This window comes from Caretta caretta, chromosome 2 (genome assembly GCF_965140235.1).
Source record: "Caretta caretta isolate rCarCar2 chromosome 2, rCarCar1.hap1, whole genome shotgun sequence".
Lineage (NCBI taxonomy): Eukaryota > Metazoa > Chordata > Testudines > Cheloniidae > Caretta > Caretta caretta.
The window spans coordinates 259,732,282-259,756,655 of NC_134207.1; the positions used below are offsets into that span (position 1 = coordinate 259,732,282).

Below are 24,374 nucleotides of genomic sequence, written 5' to 3' on the forward strand. Positions count from 1 at the left end.
GTACATGCAAATAGCCAATTTACTTCCACATTTTTGCATGGACTCATGAGCTTCCATTTGATGTCTGCAATATTTTTAAAGAGCCTCAAATGGAATTCCTAATCTAGATTAGCTCCCTTTAAAAACAATGATTAAATCAGGCAGTTAAAAATTGTTGTTAAACTGAAGATGAAAGTAGGCAACCACGCCACAAACCACGCCCTATTTCAATGTAAAAGGTGTTCTACATATACTCTTATCTGCCATGTTTATGGCACTGATTCTGAGCACTATGAGTAGCCTGTCTGGAGATATGAGTGCTGGATTGGGAGTTAGTACAACTCAAATTCTAATCCTGGCTCAGATGCTGGTTTGCTCTGTGGCCTTGAGCAAGTCACCTTGACCTTCCAGTCTCATTTTCTTCATGTATAAAATGGGGATAATACTCACCCACTAACTTCACAGGGGCATTGGGAGCATTAATTAGCTACATGGTGCTTTGAACATGCAGAGAGCTATGTACAGCTGCCCAAATTATCTCAATTACACCAGCGTAGCTCAAAGTGAATGGCATTAGAGTAACTAATATCAGAATCAGGGCCTATACATCTGGGGCTTATAGGAGAAGCCAGATGAAGAATAAAAGTTTGCTCTGAGTTCTGCAATGCAGATCTGAAATCCAATACTCTGTCGTACTTCCTGTGTGGGCATAGAAAGAGCAGAATAGTGAAGGCTAGTTACACTATGTACATACCAACTGCTTAAGCATAATTTTGCCCTTTGTCAAATAAATGCACACATTTCTTTTTCAACATTATTAATGCCAGTGAAATTCTAGTATTGACAACAGGAAATGAGAAGAGGGGACTGTTTCTGTCCTACACTACTGACTTCCTGTGTGATCTTTGCCTATGTAAAAAGAGCCATGATACAGTTGGCGTAGGGCAGCGTTTCCCAAACTCCTTTGGCCACGGAACGCTTTTTAGCCTATTACGGAACACTTGTAATATTATTTTGTAGTCGTTTGGTTTTCAAATAAAAAATTGTGTTGTTTATGCTCAGATATATTTTATTTTATACACCAAATCTAAAAATACAAATTTTAAATAACCTGAACTAACAATTTCTGACTGGAAAGCGTGTATAAAGTAGTACAAAAATCAAGTGCAAGAGTCAAAATTAAATTCTAGATTCTTTCACGGAACACCGAGTCACATTGTGTGGAACACCAGGGTTCTGCGGAACACAGTTTGGGAAAAGTTGGCTTAGGGAACCAGTAAGGTTTAATTGGCTGGATTGTGCGATAGCAGCAAAGAATTTTAAAAAAATTCCATCACTTTGTTGGTTACCATGTTATCAGACAGCTTTTTTTTTAAATGTCAGTACAGTGCAGAATATCGACATTGCCTGTCTCAGAGGCTTCGACTGTAACTAGCAAACTTTTACATATTTTTTATAACCAGAAAATTTGCATATTTTTGTAAACAGCTGCTGCCAGAAATCTTATTTTGAATAAAAGATTCACTGATGGAGCCTGACAAGGGAATATATGGAAAATCAACTAAACAGCCAGAAAACTAAGGTCTTAGCAAACAGCCTAGGCTGCTTCATTATGCGGAAGCGTACAATTATGTTACAAGACGAGCACATTAAGAAGCTACTATACCACTTGATATCATTTTCCCTTCTGGAAGTTGAGATATTTAAAAAACTGTGATAAGATTTCTGTATACGTTATTTTTAGGGTTTTGTTGTTTGTTTTTAGAGTAATTCCTTAAAACTAAAGACTTCAATGTGAATTGTTAATGCAATTCAAAGGAGGAGATTGCATGTTTTCTGGAGGAAAAAAACGAAAACAAAGCACTTTTTTCCCCCCAAATCCACCATTTAAAGCCCTCAAGATGATTCTGCTTCGGCACCAATGAAAGCTTTCATTGCTAATAAGGACATAAAAAAATCCCCAAACAATCCTCATGTCAATAATTGTGTATCTAAAAGAAAAAAAGAGGACACGATTCAGATGTGAAGACAAACCATGTTTGAAGTGGAGAGTGGACTAGATGATACATCCGAGGGAAACGAACAGAAGGAGACTCCGCTGATTGGAAGGCATGAGATGCACTGTCCTAGGGATAGGGGTTCCACGACCACCACTTCCAAGAGAAGGAGGCAGGTGGTGGTGGTCGGAGACTCTCTCCTCAGAGGGACTGAGTCATCTATCTGCTGCCCCGACCGGGAAAACCGAGAAGTCTGCTGCTTGTCAGGAGCTAGGATTCACGATGTGACGGAGAGACTGCCGAGACTCATCAAGCCCTTGGATCGCTACCCCTTCCTGCTTCTCCACGTGGGCACCAATGATACTGCCAAGAATGACCTTGAGTGGATCACTGTAGACTACGTGGCTCTGGGAAGAAGGATAAAGGAGTTTGAGGCTCAAGTACTTTTCTCGTCCATCCTCCCCGTGGAAGCAAAAGACCCGGGTAGAGACCGTCGAATTGTGGAAGTCAACGAATGGCTATGCAGGTGGTGTCGGAGAAAAGGTTTTGGATTCTTTGACCATGGGATGGTGTTCCAAGAAGGAGGAGTGCTAGGCAGAGACGGGCTCTATAATATCTAGCTCTGACAAGCTCTTTTCATCTGTAGATTTCAAAGCAGGTCAGGATCATCACCCCCATTTTATAGATAGGGAGACTGAGGCACAGAGCAGTGACGTGAATTGCCCAAGATCACCAGCAGGTCAGTGAGAGAGCTGGGAATAGGACTCAGGTCTCCCATGTCCCAGCTCAGTGCTCTGTCCACTAAGCTGCACTGTCTCACTGCTTGATATTATGAGTATTCCAGTAGCATCTGGAGGCCTGAATTAAAATCGGAGCCCCCTTGTGAGAGACACTGCACCGCACTAACACAGACCAAGAGATAGGCCCTGTCTGAAAGGGCTTACAGCCTGAAAAGACAAGACACACTAAGGTGGGAGTAAAAAAAAAAAGGAGGACTTGTGGCACCTTAGAGACTAACAAATTTATTAGAGCATAAGCTTTCGTGAGCTACAGCTAGTGTAAGCGTGCCTTAGTGGGTCACAACTGAGGATGCCACATTCAGGATGAACTGCTGAGAAACAGGGCAAACACAACCCCAAACTGGTGGTTCTTCTTTTATAAGATATCCCAAACCAGCCACAAAAGTAAACTCCTGTTTCACCACGCTGGCTAACAAGAAAACAGAAAGGCAGTTTCCTCAGGCATTCCAGTTCTCATATCACCACCAAAACACTGGATTCAGAGATGAGTGGTTCTTTACAACCAGTCTCGTCAAATAAAAGGTTCCTCTGATCCCAAAGGACCAGCCACACGCCCAGGTCAATATATAACTTAGATCTTACCCAGAAATCATTCCTGATCTGTTCCCGGCAAAAGCATCACACAGACAGACAGACCCTTTGTCCCTCCCCTCCAGCTTTGAAAGTATCTTGTCTCCTCATTGGTCATTTTGGTCAGGGCCAGCGAGGTTATCTTAGCTTCTTAACCCTTTACAGGTGAAAGGGTTTTGCCTCTGGCCAGGAGGGATTTTATAGTTCTGTATACAGAAAGGTGATTACCCTTCCCTTTATATTTATCACAGTCTACATTTGACTTAATCCATTCATGTAATAAATTTCCCTGAAATATTTCCGAAAAGTCTAAACCAAAAGCCCTTTAGGCAGCCTCAGAGAGAACGAATGCATCAAAAGATGGGTTGGTGGCTTCTTTTAGAGCAGTAAGGAGGGCACTTCCCAGCCTGGGTAGATGTACAAGCGCTAATCCTGATCTACCTTGCCCACTAAAAATAGCAGCCTGGCTGTGGCAGTGTGGACAACAGCTTGAGCTAGCTGCCCAAATACAAATGCGCTCAACCCCCTGGGTAGGTACATGAGCATCTAGCATGAGCTGCTGCCCGTGCTGCCATGAGCACACTATTTTCAGTGCACGAGCTAAGCACAGGTGTGTCTACATAAATCGGGAAACAACCTCCCAACTGTTGTGTAGATGTACCTTATATGTACAGGCTGAAAATCTTCCCGCTGAGAGCATTATAAAAGGCACAGATGGGAGATAGGTGAAAATCAAGAGGGAATTGTTGTCTACCTGGCATTTGTGTCTGTAAAAATCTCCTTCTCAGTCTTTAACGAACATATACCAGTTGTTATTTCTCATGTCAATTATAATTAATAAGTGTATTTGTCAACAGTATTTTACACTGGTAAGACATCTGATCATGCAAACCCTTACACTCATGAATAACTTTACTCAGTGGAGTAAATCATTGCAATCAGTAGCACTGCTCACTTGAGTAAAATTAAGTACAAAGTTAAATATGTGCAGGATGGAGCCCATACTGCCTCGCAAAAGGTCCACATTACAAATTCCATGAGTCTCTCCAGAGAGATCAGATGTGGTCTATGCAGACTGCATGGTACAGTAGTTGATGGGAAAGATACAAGCCTGGAGGAAAAAATCATAGATCTTTTAATTTTTAATAGAACATAAGATCTCAGAGGCTTATAGCAGGCACTTTGGGAATCAACTGTGTTTTTGTTAACTTCAGTGCTTTGATATTTTATCATAAACCTGACTTTAAAATATGGAATCTGCATTTTAGGTTTATAGGAGTCTGAAACATCATCCTCAAGCAAAAGGCTTTGACTTAGATGAGGGTCAGAACCCGAGGCGTATGTGCTCTGTTAAAGAATTGAGCAGGTGCAGAATAACCGTCAGTGACAATTTAGGTGACTTTGAGCTTCCCCCATTTACAGCAGCTAAGGATTTTATCCATTATGCCCAAGGCTGAAGGCAAAAGTAAGAGGGCCACCGACTCTGCACCAGCATTGTATCTCCGTGGACAATGCCATGCAGCATCGACGGTCGTGTTTCTCAGTTGGTGAGTCGCAACCCGAAGGGGGTCACGAAAGGCAACTGTGGGGAGGCGAGGCATTGAAAATGTCATTACAGTTAAATGCAAAGAAAATATTGCTCCCCCTCCCTCTGCACACCCTTATCCTGTAAGATCAACTATTCTTTGTCAAACTCTCAAAACACGCATGCCTCCAAAGGCTTATCATTGATACATTTTTTATTCTTACATTTACTATCAAAGTAAGGTGGTCATGAAAATTTTTGACTTCAAAGAAGGGGTCACCAACCTGAAAAGGTTCAGAAACATTGATCTTGGGGACAGTACATGTTTTGATCCAAGACCATGATTTCCTTTAAATGAAAACCACATCACATCTGTTTAGTGGAACTCTCCAGAATCAAGAGTTTCGCAGAGTATATTCTTATCCAGAGACAATGCAACAGCAAAATCTAATTTATAAGACGCACTCAGGAAATGGCTTATAGCATGCCAGATACACTCAAATCTTTGAATTCATTTATTTGCACGTTGTGCTTGGTGACGTGTGCCATCATAATATTTTTATTGCCAGGAGTTTAGGGAGAACAAATCACTCATAAGCGGCAGAGCCAGCATTATGGGATACAAGTCTTCCTAAATAAGAGGCAATAAAAAATCAATAGTGTTCCCCCAACTATTGTGTGTATTCTTTATGACACATACCCACCTTTCTTTTCTTTTTCCAAACTTTTGCCATTTTTAGTCTCTTTCTGCTTATTATCTTTCGAGTCCCAGGGAGGTTCAGGCAAGCAGAGTGAAATCACCCATGTGGGAAATGTTGCCCGCACACAGTGGTTAATGCTGCCATTTTACAAAAAAACGCACCTGGAATCTTTAACGGGCACAAGCAGTAGGCAGTGTTGTTCTACATCCCTTCCAAAAGCCAGCATGCGCCACGTCTCAGCGCCCCCGGCTATCATTGCACTGGCAGGGGTGTGTCACAGACTGGCTCTTGCAAACAGCTGCATTTTGGCAGAGCCCTGTGCCCACACGAAACTCCTTGACAGGCTCTGAGCATGCAGAGGGTTTTGAAGGATTGTTACCTTCCAAGGAGGCACAGATTGCAAGTGAAATATTGACCCCCCATTCAATGGAGTTTTGCCATTGACTTCCATGCAATTGGCAATTCAAAGTGAAATCCTACCATGATGTCCTGTGGATGGAGGTCTCGTCTGTCACACGGCCAGTTCGTTTTATTATTTCTTGAGGTTTATAGGGCAAAGCACCTACACGCTGGCGCTAGACACTTTTTACTTAAACACACTTCAAAAACAGAACCAAACCAGTGGAAACAGCCCTCAAACCATACCAATCCATGTGACAAAATCACCACTCTCTCAATGATATTTACATGGCACTCATTCCCACAGGTATCTACCCACACTCCCAGTGAGGCAAGGCAGTGCTAATTAGCCTCATTTTATAGGTGGGGAACTGAGGCACAGTGAGGCTAAATGACTCACCCATGGTCACAAAGGAAGTCTACAGCAGAGCCAGGATTTGAAGCCAGCTCTCCCAAGTCTTAGGGCTGGTCTACACTGGGCGGGGGAGGGGGGAGAATCGATCTAAGTTACACAACTTCAGCTACATGAATAACGCAGCTGAAGTCGATGTACTTAGGTCTACTCACTATGGTGTCTTCACTGCGGTGAGTCGACTGCTGATGCTCCCCTGTCGACTCCGCCTGCACCTCTTGCCCTGGTGGAGTACCGGAGTCTACCAGAGAGCGCTTGGGGATCGATTTATCGCGTCTAGACTAGACATGATAAATCAACCCCCGCTGGATCAATTGCTGCCCACCGATCCGGCGAGTAGTATAGACATACCCTTAGGCTACTGCTCTAACCACTGAACCATCCTTCCTCTCTGGAATTAGCCACATACAGAATAAATAAAACAAATACCCCACCCTCCCCAAGAACCCAACGTGATATATATGGCAATTTCCTAGACAGTCCTCACTGAATTAAGCTAAACCTTACTGATTTAAGTTTAAGTATCTTAGGAGTTCATTGTATTAAAAATGCAAATATATACGTACTATTGCGGGATTGTCTGTAACATCCTTGAGGAGGTGACCTGACTAATGTAAACTGCAGGAAGTGTTACAAACTTCAAAAGGACTGGTTCACAGTCATGCTGGAAGGACATAACAAGTGGGGTCCTGCAGGGGTCAGTTCTGGGTCCGGTTCTGTTCAATATCTTAATCAATGATTTAGATAACAGCATAGAGAGTATACTTATAAAGTTTGTGGATGATACCAAGCTGGGAGGAGTTTCAAGTGCTGTGGAGGATAGGATTAAAATTCAAAATGATCTGGACAAACTGGAGAAATGGTCTGAAGTAAATAGGATGAAATTCAATAAGGACAAATGCAAAGTACTTCACTTAGGAAGGAACAATCAGTTGCACACATACACAATGGGAAATGACTGCCTTGCAAGAAGTACTGCGGAAAGGGATTGGGGGGTCATAGTGTATCACAAGCTAAATATGAGTCAACAGTGTAACGCTGTTGCAAAAAAAGCAAACATCATTCTGGGATGTATTAGCAGGAGTATTGTAAGCAAGACACAAAAAGAAATTCTTCTGCTGTACTCTGTGCTCATCAGGCCTCAACTGGAGTATTGTGTCCAGTTCTGGGTGCCACATTTCAGGAAAGATGTGGACAAATTGGTGAAAGTCCAGAGAAGAGCAACAGAAATGATTAAAGGTCTAGAAAACATGAGCTGTGAGGGAAGATTGAAAAAAATTGGGTTTGTTTAGTCTGGAAAAGAGAAGACTGAGAGGGGACATGATAACAGTTTTCAAGTACATAAAAGGTTGTTACAAGGAGGAGGGAAAAGTGTTCTCCTTAACTTCCAAGGATAGGACAAGAAGCAATGGGCTTAAATTGCAGCAAGGGCGGTTTAGGTTGGACATTAGGAAAAACTTCCTAACTGTCAGAGTGGTTAAGCACTGGAATAAATTGCCTAGGGAGGCTGTGGAATCTCCATCATTGGGAATTTTACGAGGTTGGATAAACTCCTGTCAGGGATGGTCTAGATAATACTTAGTCCTGCCTTGAGTGCAGGGACTGGACTAGATGACCTCTCAAGGTCCCTTCCAGTTCTATGATTCTATGAAACAATGAGCTTTTTACAGTTAAGTGGATTTCCCAGGAAGCCGCTTGGGGAAGATGTATGCAAATGTAAACTCCTCTAAGGAGGGAACCACTGACTGCTCATCACCTAGATCATGAGGACAGATCAACAAGGTCTAAACAGGAGAAAAGAGTGACTCACAGATTCATGGGTGTACTTGTTCTGAGCCAAGGCAGTTATGAACTTGTAACCACGGAAAAGCTCCAGGGTGGGGTTTGAAGGACTGACTCCTACCACAGGTGTTGTTGGAGTGATCTCTGGTAAGCTTATAGGCATGCATGTAGGTTCTCTTATTGTTGTAATAGGTTTTCTCTGATGTTTTCACCTTAAGAATAAATGTGCTTGCTTAGGAAAAGCTGTGTGGTAACAGAACTGTGGGAAGTTTTGCTGTTTATAGCCTCTGAAGGGAAAGCAAAACAGGCCTACTTAGGCAGTCTGACCTGCTGGGGAATTCACAGTGTAGGCAGGGAACTGGGCAGCCTGGAAAAGCCCTGGTCAGGAGGGAGAGAGGCAAGTCTTTGCCCAAGAGAGGTGACAGCTGGGGATCTGGAAACCTAAAAGTGAGTGCCATTGCTGGACTACAGATGGGGGATACAGGTGCAGTTGTCCTGAACTCTAACACCATAACCACCCAAAAAACTCCAACCACCAACAAATGCCAAAACTGGAGGGGAGTTGCTGCATGACCTGAAGATCAATAAATGGGCTATTTCAAACCAATCTGGTAAAAAAGTGGGGGAAGAGAAGCAAAGATTTCCAATTTGGAGAACTTCACAGAAAACACCCTGCCAGCTTCACCCTCCCTTTTAAAAACCATGGAAACCTGCAGCTAGAGCACCCAAGCTGATCACAACGGAAGGGGACTCACATGTGGGGGGGAGGGGGAATATCTCAAGGAGGCGGGTCCCAGCTTAACTTCTGTAGTCAGTGGTTAAATCTATGAGGTTTCCACCCTTTGTTTCCAGTTGTTTTTAAATCAGGGGAAGCCAAACACTGGCTTGTATGGTACGATAACCCTAGACAACAAATGTCAAGTCAAAAATTCACCAGCTTATTACTGTTACTATTAATCTAAATAAATTAAAACAACTTGGAGGACAGTGTGTGGTTTCCAATAACCAAAAAGCAGATTTAAAATAACTTCATCTTTGCTTTTATGGCGCCTAAAAATATTAGACATGTTTACTTCCCTGGAATACATCGCTTGCAAAATAAGCAGCAAATGGTTTAAAGAGAGATGCTCCAAAATATAAATCACTTACTGTCAAACAACATTCTGGAAAGTAAAATGAACCTTGCCAGAACTGTCAATGTTGATTTTCAATCTATCACATAGTTTAAACAGCAGTGATCACTTTCCCCCGTATGTTTCCCTGAAAAATGTCGCTATTTTTGAATTGCCCAAAGCTTAAGAAGTGTGGGTTTTTTTCCTTTCTTGAAGTCATAAGAAACAAGATAACAAAAAAGACATTGATATACTGCGCACACAGATTATAAATACACTTCAGAATTAACTCTATATTAGGAAGTGCAAACTACTGCTGCCTATTTGAGACAGAAGGCCTGGTAGATAGTTTGAGGCAATGAGAAAGTAACCCACTGTTATTGCTTCACTTTTAACTAGAGCTATCATGGCATCTGAAACTGGAAAGTGCCATAGGCTGCTAGCTCTCACCCTAAGCCCTGATCCTGCAAATGCTTACACTCATGGTTAACTTTATGCACATGAGCAGTAGCTTAATTTTATGGATGTGAGCAAAGTACATGCCTAAATGTTTGCTGGTTAGGAGCCTTAGGATGTGACAAAACTGCCAATCAAACTGCCTCGACATATGGGTATCATAAGAAAAATGACTATCATGTCACATTGTAAAGTGCCATATTTATTCTCTTTCCACAGCATCTAGATCAAATTGGCTCCATTTACAAGTGGAAGGTTGATTTTTCTACCTACCAGGGCTGCAAGCTCACCAAGGGAAGCCTGTACTCAGTCCCTTCCATCAAAACCAATAAAGATTATTCAGCTGGAACTTAGCTGTTATTTTGGTTGTTGATGAACAAGGCACAGTAGAAGCCAGTTCATTCATCCAGAGGAACAGGAGGAGTTCCTTACTCACGTTTGTCAATAAACTAAGCACGTGTGCCTGACAGTGTTTAAGACGCTGACCTGGGAGATGTGGGTTCAAGTCGTTGCTGCACCGTGTGTGATCGCAGGCAAGTCACTTCGCTGCCTGAACACCTTTTGAAAATCTGGCCCCAAGAACCTTTGAAAATTTGGCTCTAAGGGTGGAACGCGCAACAGGAGTTAAGTTCCTCACTTCCATAGACGTCAGTGTGACAAGGTAAGCATGAGATGATCTCTCTTATTGGACGAACTTCTGTTGGTGAGAGAGAAGTCCTCAAGCTACACAGAGCTCTTCTTCATGTCAGACCCCTCTCTCTCACCAACAGAAGTTGTTCCAGTAAGAGAGATTCCCCCACCCACATTGTCTCTCTCATATCCTTGGCCCAACATGGCTACCACAACACTGAACATTGAAATCAATGGAATTTAGGAACCTCACTCTTTTGAGCATTTGAGTCCAACTGTGCCTGAGTTCCCCAACCGTAAAACAGGGATAATAGCATTTCCTTGCCGCCCATGGGAGTTCTGAGGATAACTACACTAAAGATTGTGAGGTGCTCAGATACTACAGTAGTGGGGGACATATACATACCTTAGATGGATAGATATTGTCACCATTCAGGGCAATGGAACCTGTGTTTCCCCCCTCCATGGGCCCTTCAGGGCACCCACTCTAGGGTCCCAGTTCCTCTGCCATCATCTCATTTCACTTCCTCCTGATTGAGGTTTTTCCAGGCTACCTTGTAACTCTGCCTACACTGTGATAATCCCAGCAAGACAGACTGCCTAACCTGGCCAGCATCTGTGCTTTGCTTTCTCTCCAAAGGCTAAGAACAGCAGTAATTGCCAGCTATTACAAGTTACCACACAGCTCTTCCTAAGCAAGCACATTTATTCTCAAGGTGAAAGCATTACAGAGAAAACATTAAAACAATAAAAGAACCTACATGCATGCTAACTAGCTTAGCGGAGATGACCCCCAACTGCAGCAAGGGCTCTGGTAGGAGTCAGTCCTTCAAACCCCATCCAGGGTTCTTCTGTGTTACAAGTTGTCATAAATATAAAGGGAAGGGTAAACCCCTTTAAAATCCCTCCTGGCCAGAGGAAAAATCCTCTCACCTATAAAGGGTTAAGAAGCTAAAGATAACCTCGCTGGCACCTGACCAAAATGACCAATGAGGAGACAAGGTACTTTCAAAAGCTGGGAGGAGGGAGAGAAACAAAGGGTCTGTGTCTGTTGGTACACTGCTTTTGCTGGGGATAGACCAGGAATGGAGTCTTAGAACTTTTAGTAAGTAATCTAGCTAGGTATGTGTTAGATTATGATTTCTTTAAATGGCTGAGAAAAGAATTGTGCTGAATAGAATGGCTATTTCTGTCTGTGTGTCTTTTTTGTAACTTAAGGTTTTGCCTAGAGGGATTCTCTATGTTTTGAATCTAATTACCCTGTAAGGTATCTACCATCCTGATTTTACAGGGGTGATTCCTTTACTTCTATTTCTATTAAAAGTCTTCTTGTAAGAAAACTGAATGCTTTTTCATTGTTCTCAGATCCAAGGGTTTGGGTCTGTGGTCACCTATGCTAATTGGTGAGGATTTTTACCAAACCTTTCCCAGGAAGTGGGGTGCAAGGGTTGGGAGGATTTTGTGGGGAAAGACGTGTCCAAACTACGTTTCCCAGTAAACCCAGTTAGAGTTTGGTGGTGGCAGTGGTATTCCAAGGACAAAGGATAAAATTAATTTGTACCTTGGGGAAGTTTTAACCTAAGCTGGTAAAAGTAAGCTTAGGAGGTTTTCATGCAGGTCCCCACATCTGTACCCTTGAGTTCAGAGTGGGGGAGGAACCTTGACAGACGCTTTCCTAATAAAAATAAACCCAGATAAATGTTTGGTGGTGGCAGTGAAAGTCCAAGGACAAAGAGTAAAATAGTTTGTACCTTGGGGAAGTTGTAACCTAAGCTGGTAAAAGTAAGCTTAGGAGGTTTTCATGCAGGTCCCCACATCTGTACCCTAGAGATACATAAGTTCACAACAGCCTTAGCTCAGAATTAACCCACATGCATAGGTTAGTCTTTCCTTTATACAGCTTGGGCCTTTGATATTGAGATTCCATTAACTGGTGATCACTAGACAAGGGACCCCTCCTCAGGGCGTAGCTTCCAAAGGCTGGGGTTTTGCATAACCAGGAGATGGGGAATTTACATTCAATTTGTGGTAGAAGTTCGCCTTGCAAACCACTTGATACTGTTTGTCCCAAAAGTCCGTTCTTGTCTGGCACACTGTTCAATACAGTCCTCTGAAACTCATAACACTCCCCAAGGTTCGCATCACATCTCCCTCCTAGAGAGGTTACATATAACCCCATATAATACATAACCTTTGGATTTAATACAACAGACTCCAAAGATACTTAAACTGAATTCAGTACAAGATACTGTAAGAAATTGCCGTCTCTGTCACAGACACAGGGCTGGATTTTTGAAGGTATTGAGCACCTCATTGAATTGGAGCGCAGGAGTCGCACGTCTGAAAAAAAATCAAGGCCACAAAAAGCAGATGGCTTGACGACTGTGATATATGCCATCATGTGCCAGCAATGCCCCTCTGCCATGTACATTGGCCAAAGTGGACAGTCCCTACGTAAAAGAATAAATGGTCACCAATCAGACATCAGAAATGGTAATATACAAAAGCCAGTAGGAGAACACTTCACCCTCCCTGGATACTCAATAACAGATTTAAAAGTAGCCATCCTTCAACAAAAAAGCTTCAAAAACAGACTTCAAAGAGAAACTGCAGAGTTACAATTCATTTGCAAATTTAACACCATTAATTTGGGCTTGAATAGGGACAGGGAATGGCTGGCTCACTACAAAACCGATTTTCCCTTTCTTGGCATTGACACCTCCTCATCAATTATTGGGAGTGGACCACATTCACCCTGATTGAATTGGCCTTGTCACCACTGGTTCTCCACTTGTAAGGTAACTCCCTTCTCTTCATGTGCCAGTATATTAATGCCTGCATCTGTAATTTTCACTCCATGCATCTGAAGAAGTGGAGCTTTTCACCCACGAAACCTTATGCCCAAATAAATCTGTTAGTCTTTAAAGTGCCACCGGACTCCTCGTTGTTTCTGTAGATACAGACTAACATGGCTATCCCCTGATACTAAGAAAGTCTTGTATTTATACAGGTAACTTCCCAGTTACAGCCACCCTAATTTCACCATTTTTTAAAGAAGAAATGAGGCACAGTGAGGCTGAGAGAATGGCCACAGCATTCTTGCAAGCAACAATCTTACTAGGTAAATTCCTTTCCTGTCCTTTACCCTTGGGCCCCCTCCCTAATATACTGCACACAATTATAACAAAACAAATTGCTGGGATGTGTTAATTACTATTATGCAGTGCAGAGGTAAGGCACAACGTTATTATTAATCTGGGCAAGTGGTGCCCTCTCCCCACAGTGCCATCTTGAGGGACCTATGAGAGGTAGTTGCCTAAAAGCCTCAGCTGAGGTAAATGACAATGTAAAATGTTTGCCTGGTAACAATCTGACAATCAGTGGCTTCAGAGAGAAGAAAGATCCTTCTCAGAAGCCGCCCCCCAAATGTCTGCCTAAACTGGGGGTCCGACACAGACAGCTGGTGGGGACCGGATCAAGGAAGAGGAGAAAGTAACTGTGTCAGGGGCCTGAGAGTGACGTGCTAGGGTAAATAACTGCACTCTCAGGATAAGCCATCACATGGCCGGGGCTGCCCAAGTACTTCCACTAAGCCAGGACAAGCACAGTAGTCAGAGGACGGGAATTGGCAGCAATGGCTGTTACGTGCCAAAATAACTTGCAGGATCTGGGCCTCAGCTTCCAGCAGCAGGAGACAAGCATGTGAGTTCAGAAAGCAGGCAGAAACCAAGAGACTTCTCTGCCCTCAGTACGTGGCTAGTTAGGTCATTCCAAATGGCCACATTGTCAGAAATGCTCACCCCATGCGAAGTGCAGCAGCTCCTGATCAGTCAGATGGGGACATTGCTATAATCAGTGCAGTGCCATTGGGCTGCATGGTGCTTTGTAGACATGTAAGAAAGCCAGGTTCCCTGCCCTAAGATAGCTGATATCATGCAATGTACCAAAATAAATAGAGTTCCCTTGACAGTCTTTCCTCTGTGGTTATAAGTATATGGCAAGTTACAGAGGTCTGGAAATCATGATCCACTGAAAAACTGGAGCAGTCTGACACTAATAGTGTAGCAGATAACAGAGAGCCACCATCTCTTTTAAGCCTTTTGGGGGAGTAAAACCTTTACACTGCATCCTGCATTCACAGCACTAGTGAAGCCAAAAGAATCACACTGAGATTCTCTTTTCTGGCCAGCGCATCAGTCTCCAGAACCTCTTGTCATAGCAGAATATTTCCAGTTCCATAAATGGAACCAGCAGCCAGAATGCACATTTAACCCGCTGGTGAGTGTGTGCTACAGGTCCGCCTTCTGTACCTGGTCTACAGAGGATAGGACGCTAATACAGCCCCAGGTAGGGAGCCCTAGCTCAAGCAACAGTGACTCTTGCTTTGAGCTCGAGCGGTTCCTGGTTCAATCCCCAGAGTGTTAGCCAAGATGAGGGCTACCACAGGTGGCAGAACTGAGTAAAAGAAACCAGCACTGTGAATTTGGAGCAAATCTGCACAATCCCATGCTGGTCTGGGACACAATGCTACACTGAGCTATTTGCTGATACAGGTTTTTCTTACATATTTCCAAGCTGTTGATATTTGATGCCAATGGAGGCTGCAACCAAATGCCTAGAAGGAACAACTCAGGGTGTGGGTGATGTACACCAACCAAATTAGTGGTATACTAGCCAAGTGTTGGACGGAGCAATGTAATTTTAAATATATTTGGTGTGCATAAACAGACCGTAAGCTGGATGATTGTTATTTCAAAGGGGCCTTTGTATCACGCGGACCCTAAGAAAGGACACAAAAATAAAAGTATACACAAGTGTAAAAAAATTCATATGAAAGAATAAAGTCGTTTGTGCTGTGGGTGAAAGATTCCCAGACAGCGAGGGTGACTCCACAAATAAAACTGGCATGGACGGATACGCAATAAACAAAGCCCAGCTAGTATTGGATAGAACTGCGAGTGGCTGGGAATCCCTTAAAATTGGAACTGGACACAGGGTCTGCAGTGTCAGTTATCTCCTGGAGGGATTATGAAAGGCTATTTAGAGCCGTCCACAGCTGTACACAGCTACAGTCTGTCTTGGGACATATTCAAAACAAGACACACAGCCAGTGCAAGTCCTCTACAGGGAGGCCGAACACAAAGGTCTGAAATGCTGGTTACATCTATTTGTTGTAGTGTCACAGGGACATCTGGCTCTACCTTCTTAAATTAGATTGGAATGACACCAAAGCAGGGTCGCAAACACACAATTATAGTAATACCTAGCTCTTACATGGCATTTTTCATCAGCAGATCTCAATGTGCTCTATAAAGGTCAATATTGTTATCTACATTTTGCAAATGGGGAAACTGAGGCACAGAAGGGCAAGTGACTTGTCCCAGCTCAGCCAGCAAACAAGACGGGACACATGCACCTCGTTTTGATCAATGCCTGTGCAGAATGACCAGTGGTATTTTGCATGTCACCTGCAACATAAGCACATTGAAATGTGATACACGTAGTGTGGCCAGGTGGCCAGTTTTTGACCAGAAAGTCCAGTTGAAAAAGGGACCTGACAGTGTCCGGTCAGATCTACTGACCGGACACCCAAAGTCTGGGTACTGTGGACAGGGGAGGCAGGGAGGCGCAGAGTCATCACCCTCGCCAGCCCCTACTCAGCCAGGGCCACCTCCTGCCTGCACTGGGCAGCTTCAGCTCCCAACTCCAGCTCTGCAGGTGAGTCCCTCCCGACCCATGCAGGGGGGAGGGGAAATGAGAAGCGAACTGGGGGTGGGACCTCACGGGGAGGAGGCAGGGCAGGACTGGGGCCTTGGGGGAAGAGGTGAGGCAGGGGTGAGGCCTGGGGGGAAGGGGTGGGGCAGGGGTGAGACCTGGGGGGAAGGGGTGGGGCAGGGGTGAGACCTGGGGGGAAGGGGTGGGGAAGGGAAGGTTCTGGCACTCCTGCTGTGGTGTCCGTTTTTTACATATTACAAAGTTGGCAACCATAGATACACTTTGAGTAAACTTCTGTGCTGAACCTCTTACAGGTGCAGCCTGCGCCTTGCAGCCCAGAGGAAAGAGGAGCTAATATGGCTTTAAGTTACCTTTCTGCACCCATCCAATCCTGGGCTGTTCTGAGGTGGAGACACTCCTGAGGTAACTCAGAACAACACGGGTAGGCCCAAGGGGCTGTGGTCACCTCCCAGGGCTACCACATCAGATGCAGCACTGTCCAGAATCTCTGCAGCATTGCACGGTGCCCTGACACATCCCCTCCCACACAGCCCTAGACCTGTCCTGCTGCTCACAGGAGGGATGGCAAGAGGGGCCTCAGGAGACAACCTTACAGCTGTCTTCTGCAGCCGCTGCAGCAAGGGAATCTTCCCCCTGCCCATTTCTGGGCCATCCTGATTATCACTACAAAAGGTTTTTTTTTCCTTCTGCTGATAATAGCCCACCTTAATTGATCACTCTCGTTATAGTGGGTATGGCAACACCCACTTTTTCATGTTCTCTGTGTATATATATATATCTTCCTACTGTATTATCCACTGCATGCATCCGATGGAGGGGGTTTTAGCCCACAAAAGCCTATGCTCAAATAAATTTGTTAGTCTCTAAGGTGCCAAAAATCCTCCTCGGTCTTTTTGCTGATACAGACTAACATGGCTACCCCTCTGAAACCTCTTACCTAGACAGAAACACTCCAGGCAGCAGCACTGGCCAGCCACCATCTGTTTTATTTATTTATTACAAACCAGACCTTTGAGGATTCATTTACAGGTCAAAAGAAGCTGCCAGAAACAACATGCCAGATTGCACAAATTGCACATGGGCCAAAACATGCGGGCAAGAGACTTCTGTGGAGACCAAAAATGCATCAGAAGTGCTACTTGGCCATTGAGGTACACAGGAAAGGGCAAAGATGACCAAATCAGGTGCAAAGATACAGGGTGGGTTTGTCAGAGGGGTTAAGGGAGTTGAGTACCCATCTCCCATTGAATTTCAATGTGATCTGCGTGCCTGGCCTCCCAGGGGTTCTTTTGAAAATCCTGGCGTGTGTGTGGCCCACACATACCTGTAGCCAACGTATTACAGAGACTCCTTTATTACCAGTGGCTACATCAGCTGAGTTACAACAGAGAAATCAAGCTCCTTTGGCAGTTTCCCCTTTGCATGCAGAAGCAGAGCAAGAACTAGATACAACCCACCTTGAGCTGATACAGGCCTGGTCTACCCTGAAAATTGATACTGGCATAGATATGTCAGTTGGAAGGGTGGGAAAAAACCATGCTCCATGGGACACAGCTAAGTCAACCTCAGCGCAGACACAGCTATTCCTACAGAGGAATGCTTCTCCCAGCATAGCTAGCATCGTTCAGGGAGGTAGGTGGTGTTACACCACCAGCAAAAAAACTCCTTCTGTGGGCAAACGCTGTGCCCACACAAGGGGGTATGCTAGCATAGGCTCTGTAGTGCGGGCAAGGCCACCATTCAGCAGTGTCAATACACTTCCCCCAAGGAGTCATGGACAGGTCACCGAGGGATTTTTTCCAAGAAGCAATACCCACTGAGAGAGAGTCATTTACCCTCCCCTCTTTGGTCAGATAAATACACTTAGACTCTATTTACAGAGCCATTTATTCAGTATAGCGCTAAACTTACACCGGGGTGACGGTACAAAAAGGCAGTTCTCACCATTGGTTCATTATACGTAGCGTGAAAATTTTTTGAAAGCAAAGCACAAAGGTGTTGGCAGAGCGACATTCCCGCCCCCCCCCCACCCCCACAGCAGTGTGGTGTCGTGGGAGTGACCCACCTTAATTCTGCCCCCCAGCTGGGGCAATATTGGGTACAATTTAACAGCCCAGGCCAAGGAGAAGCCAACACATACTAACAAAATAGCACGTCCCCTTTCACCAGGGTTTCAGGACAGGAACAATCACAATACAGTTTACAAGCTCCTTACCACAGAACACTTGTGGAGCATTCCCAAACTTAAAATTCACCAAGCAGAGTAGCTGAGTTTAGTAGGACTAATCTCCTGCCGCCCAGAAGAGGAAACCCCCACACGTTACACCATGTACAACTTCTACTCCCCTTCAGCTTGTTCAGTTTCATCTTCCTGTCTATATAGCCCAGCCCTAGGGCAGGGCCTCCTTGAGTACAGTCAGGCTGTCATAGAATCACAGAAGATTAGGGTTGGAAGAGATCTCAGGAGGTCACCGAATCCAACCCCAAAGCTGAAGACTCCAGCTTGTCCTTTAAAGGGGCAGTACACAATTTCATGTGTGGTTAGCAATTCTGGGGGAAGGAAACTAAGATACTGGACTGAGTTACAGAGCTCTCATGACTGAGCGACAGATAAGATAGAACAAACAAGGATTTTCATATGGATTGTTCTCCGTGGTTCTTAATAAAGTTTGTTCAAGATATTTGTGTGCTGTGTGTGTGTGTGTGTGTGTCTGAATGTGAGTGTGTGTGAGTGAGAGAGAGAAAGCACACCCAAAGAAAGTTTAAAGAGTACATACTAGGGCCAAGGGTGGTGTGTTACATACAAGTAGTAAGTTGGATGGCTTCATTATAGATTGAAAGTCTGGTTAGTTCTGAGATTGGTGTTTTGCTGGTACCTTACAATGAGGATGCACGGTCAACTAGGCTCTCCCGTTTTGCCTTCTCTAACTTCTGTTGTCCACTCTCTCTTTAAAATGCTGTTTCACTAGTGGAAATCTGTTTTATAAGTTTTGCTATATTCATGCATTGCATAAAGAGCCCAGAACATTATTTATGCCAGCAATTAAGAAGTGGCTTGTTTGCCAACATCTCAGACTGGCTGGTGTGAAATTTAATTTGTGCAATTAAATCCATGGATGGGGAAGCATGAAATGCACATTTTGAATTAATGTCAAGTTTTATCGTAATACTTAAAATAATATTCAAGAGGCAAAGGACACCTGAATGAAGTATTCAAAATTATGAAAGATATCAAGAAAACTGATCGGTCTTTCCTTTGTACTTTGTCTCATACTATCGAAGAGTAAGGACATTTGATGAAATAAATGACTGGTAAATTGAAATTTTTAAAAAAAGCAATACATCGCATAAAGCCTAGAAGGTAATGCCACAAAGTGCAGAATTCAATGTCGCTGCTGTATGCAAGTCATTGCCCACATTTATATGCAAACTAAGGTACAGCTAAGGCAATAAGTGGATCACCTGTTACTGTCAGGAGGAAATTGTTGGCCATGCGGGCACACACAGTGAAGCTATGTGTATCATAGAGAGGATTTTACCTTCCTCTTGAGCACCAGGTGTTGGTCATTTCCTGAGGCATGAGACCCGATTAGGGGCTGGTCTACACTACCACTTCAATCCATGTAACTTATGTCACTCAGGGATATGAAAAAGCCACCCCCCTGAGCGACACAAGTTACATCGACCTAAGTGCTGTCCACACTAGTGCTATGTTGGCAGCAGACGCTCTCCCACCGACATAGCTTCCGTCTCTCGCTGAGGTGGAGTAATTATGCCGACAGGAGAGCTTGCGCCAGTGTAGCAAGGTAGTGAAGACTAACCCTAAATAGTAACTTCTATGTTCCTCCACATTTAAAAAAGATTCTCATATCATTTCAAATTTCCCCATTACATAGGTGCCAACTTCCCCTCTTCCCTGTGGGTGCTCGACCCCCCCACCCTGCCTCCGGCCCTGCCCCCACTCCACCCCTTCCATGAGGCCCTGCCCTTGCCCTGCCCCTTCCCATCCCTGCCCCGCCTCCTTTCCAACCCCTTCCCCAAAGTTCCTGACCCAACTCCGCCCCCTCCCTGCCCCTATTCCAACTCCTTCCCCAAATTCCTGCCCCAGCCCCACCTCCTCCCCTGAGTGCGCCATGTTCCCGCTCTTCCCCCTCCCTCCCGGAGTGTGCTAACGCCGCCAAACAACTGTTTGGCAGCAGCCAGGCGGGAAGTGCTGGGAGGTAGGCGGAGGAGTGGGGACACAGCACGCTCAAGGGAGGGGGAGGAGGGTGCGGGGAGCTTGGCTTCCAGTGGGTGCAGAGGACCCACTAATTTTTCCCCATGGGTGCTCCAGCCCCAGAGCACCCACGGCATCAGTCCCTATGTGCCATTATACTCTATCTTGGGGCATGCCTCATTTTGGTCCTTTGTCACACACTGAAAAGCTAGAGTTAGAATCTGAGGGCTGAGATCACCACATTTAGGCTCTGAAGTTACAGAAAAGAGAGTCAGCTCCAAGTCTGCACCACAGTTTGGTGTCCAGGAGGAAGTGTGGGCACTGTTTACAGCCCTTCAGTGTCTCACTGCTTGATTTGGTACAATTAGACTAACAGACGTTTAAGGGCTATGAAGTCCTCCCGGAGCGATTGGTACCTTCCAAATCATGCCTGCAGTTGTTTCCAGGAATATAAAATCTGAGGGCCTGCTCAAAAACCAAACCCTTACAGACTGTCCTGCTAAGAGGACCCAGGTGGCTCAGCTTTGTTTATCTCAGTGGGGATATACCATCATGGATTGAGGGCACTTTGAGTGTGCTCTCTGACGGCAGTGATAGGCAGCAGTGTAAAAATGGACTGTTGATAGAAGTGAACGGAGTATATACCTGTGACATTGTAGAGAGCTGACAACGCTTCACAATACCTTTCCAGCAGAACAGATAAGGGCAGGCTCACAGAGGATTCACAGTGCAGAACTAACTGGATGAACAAAAGGAAAAGAAAAAAAACACACAATAAATAGGTTTCAGAGTAACAGCCGTGTTAGTCTGTATTCGCAAAAAGAAAAGGAGTACTTGTGGCACCTTAGAGACTAACCAATTTATTTGAGCATGAGCTTTCGTGAGCTAGCTGTAGCTCACGAAAGCTCATGCTCAAATAAATTGGTTAGTCTCTAAGGTGCCACAAGTACTCCTTTTCTTTTTACACAATAAATATTTACACTTAACAAGCAGCAAGAGAAGGACAGAATTCTCTTTCTTGGGAGCATGATAATAATACCTGGCACTTTTATAGCAGTTTCAACTGATCAATTGTGCAACTGTGGGTGAAGGCACTCCTGGGAGATAGAAAATGAATACAGGGATCACTTCTGCCCCTCAGTAAAATGCAGCCACCTCTGAAGCGGAGCGTAGCAGCTGTTTAACAGAGCACAGCAACAACACTACACAATAGTGTAGGATACGACATGAAGAATATTGTATCCCACTGAACCAACAGGGGGAACTTAATGACTGCAGAATGTAAGTACGATAGTTTTTATCATGGAGTCTTTAATGTCGACATGTGGCCCGAGCTTCATCTGAATGAGCGTTCCCTGACATCACCAGCCTGCTGTCCTCCATACAGATATCCTTCTCTTTGAAAAAAGGACTATCTGCTGATTTCCCCCTTGAGAGTGATCAAACTGTCTCCCCAGTACTTAAAATCCCCCAGGACAAAGTCAGGATTACTGCATGCTCATTTTTTCCCTACATCATAACTCAGGCAGTGATACTGTCAGAGGTACTTTCACGAAAGGTCACAGGTTTGTTATGGGGGAAGAATAAGAGTCACAGGACGGTACTGGGAGACCGCCAGCCCTCATGGCCATTCATCTGTCTTCACTTGAACAAACAAAATCGCAGTAAGTTACAGTTAAGGAAGAGCTTGGCATACCACATGAGCAACCGACGCAGCTGAGATATGATGTAGAGAGTAATTTCACTGTAAGTCTTCTTGCGGCAAGAGGCACGGGGTTGTAATAAATTCCTTCTCCATCTCACTATCCCCATGTAAACTAATACTGCACAGCACTCTCTTCTCTAATAGGTCACCTGTGACTTAAGTAGCAACCAGAAGGTGTGAAAAGGTAGCAACAAGTGGATCTCTTGCACTGATGAATTTAGCAAGCTAGTATCCATTGGTAGATATTAGCTGAAGTGATTTAACTTCAAATTGTTCAAAGCCATACAACATGGGATAGAGCTTTGCTTATCCTTCTAACAAGACAATATTTCTTTAGACAGCTGAGAAAAAACCCCACAGGATTTTAAGGAATACACGTAATACTGAGGCCAAAGAATCAAATCTCATTTTCAGCCCCAAAAGGGAAATGAATTACTGCATATTGCAGGCTCAGCAGAGGTAGCTCACAGAACAATACATCTAAATGATCAGTAGATGGCAGCCAGTTTTTAATACTGCAGGGAATAATAGCATTGCTACTGAATGCCATAACAGAAAGGGAGAATTAAAATATTCAAAAGTGACAAATTACTGATAGATACCACTGGGCCATGAAATCAAACCTTTGACTCTTTATGAGGGTCTATAATGCCTTGATAACTCACAAAATGCTTTCCATCTTCTACTTAAGCCGAAGACACACACAGCTCTGACTCAGGGAAAATAACATATCCACTGACGGTTTACATTACATTTATGAGCTTCAAAATGTGTTCAGTGATTGTAAAACACCATCTGTTTTACCGACTTCCTTGTTGCATAACAAGGAGAAATGGAATAAGTGATGGAGAAAATATAGACTCTTCAGGACCATTAATACGTTAAAAACTTTCATGCTTTATAAAATAGCTTTATATTTTTTCTTGTTATTTTTCAAAATTCTTTAAACAAACAAACACACACACAAACAAAGCCCTTCCCACATTTTTATTCCCATTGAGAGACATAAGTATGGTCTGACTCTGACACCACTAAATAACAAAAATTATTCAGCATCAACAACAATAATAAATACTTTATCCAGCGCTTTCCACCAGTAGATCTCAAAGTGCTTTACAAAAGAGGCCAGTATCATTATTAGGGCCCTACCAAATTCACAGTCCATTTTGGTCAATTTCACTGTCATAGGATTTTAAAAATGGTAAACTTCATGCTTTCAGCTATTTCAATCTGAAATTTTGCAGTGTTGTAATTCATAGACATAGAATAGAATATCAGGGTTGGAAGGGACCTCAGGAGGTCATCTAGTCCAACCCCCTGCTCAAAGCAGGACCAATCCCCAATTTTTGCCCCAGATCCCTAAATGGCCCCCTCAAGGATTGAACTCACAACCCTGGGTTTAGCAGGCCCAAGCTCAAACCGCTGAGCTATCCCTCCCCAACTTGTAGGGGTCCTGACCCAAAAAGGAGGTGTGTGTGTGGGGGGGGTGGGGGGCAAGGTCATTATGGGGGGGTTGCGGTACTGCTACCCTTACTTCTGCACTGCTTCCGGAGGTGGCGTTGCCTTCAGAGCTGGAGAGCATTGGCTGGGAGTCCAGCTCTGAAGGCAGAGGCACCGCCAGCATCAGCGCAGACATAAGGATGGTGCAGAGCAGGGTCTGGTATTGCCACCCTTCTAGCTGCCGCTCTCTGGACGCCCAGCTCGGAAGGCAGCAGCAGAGATGGGTGGCATGGTCTGGTATTGCCACCCTTACTTCTGCGCTGCTGCTGGCAGGGCGCTGCCTTCAGAGCTGGGCACCCGGCCAACAGCTGCCGCTATCTGTAATTTTCACTCCATGCATCTGAAGAAGTGGTTTTTTACTCATGAAAGCTTATGCACAAATAAATCTGTTAGTCTTTAAGGTGCCACCAGACTCCTCGTTGTTTTTTTGGTTTAGATAATGTACTATAAATACACTGTATGTGCAGCTGTCCAATTTTTGTGAGACAACGGGAGAGTCCAGACAGCATTAAGGATTTCAGAATATGTGTAGGAACAAAAAGGTTGAATGTCAAGTTTGTTTTAGGATCAATTTTTGCTTCACTTGGGCTAGTGGGGAAAAAATTCTTGCACAGATGTTATATTACTTTTGCTTTCATTTCTAGGCCAGTTATCCTAATAAATGGGCTTCTTGTGTGTGACTTTGATTTAGCAATAAATAAATTAAAAAAAAATTAAAGGAAAAGTATAAAGTTTGCAAAGGAACACACAGTAAAGTACAGATGGGAAAGCTGGTAAAATAACTCATAACTTCAGAGGAGAAAAGTCTTCATCTGTGTCGTATTTTAAAGATACAGAGGGGTGGGAATGATTGT

At 44.2% G+C, this 24,374-nt stretch overlaps 1 protein-coding gene across 2 annotated transcripts in view; it reads right to left on the reverse strand.

Moving 5' to 3' along the window:
• Positions 1-24,374, reverse strand: part of CRHR2 (corticotropin releasing hormone receptor 2) — a 248,542-nt gene that overhangs the window by 200,074 nt on the left and 24,094 nt on the right. For both annotated transcript variants that reach the window (XM_075126031.1, XM_048837460.2), the window contains exon 2: positions 20,961-21,054. In XM_075126031.1, the coding sequence (XP_074982132.1) occupies positions 20,961-21,054 (94 nt within the window). The remainder of the gene's footprint in view (positions 1-20,960; positions 21,055-24,374) is intronic.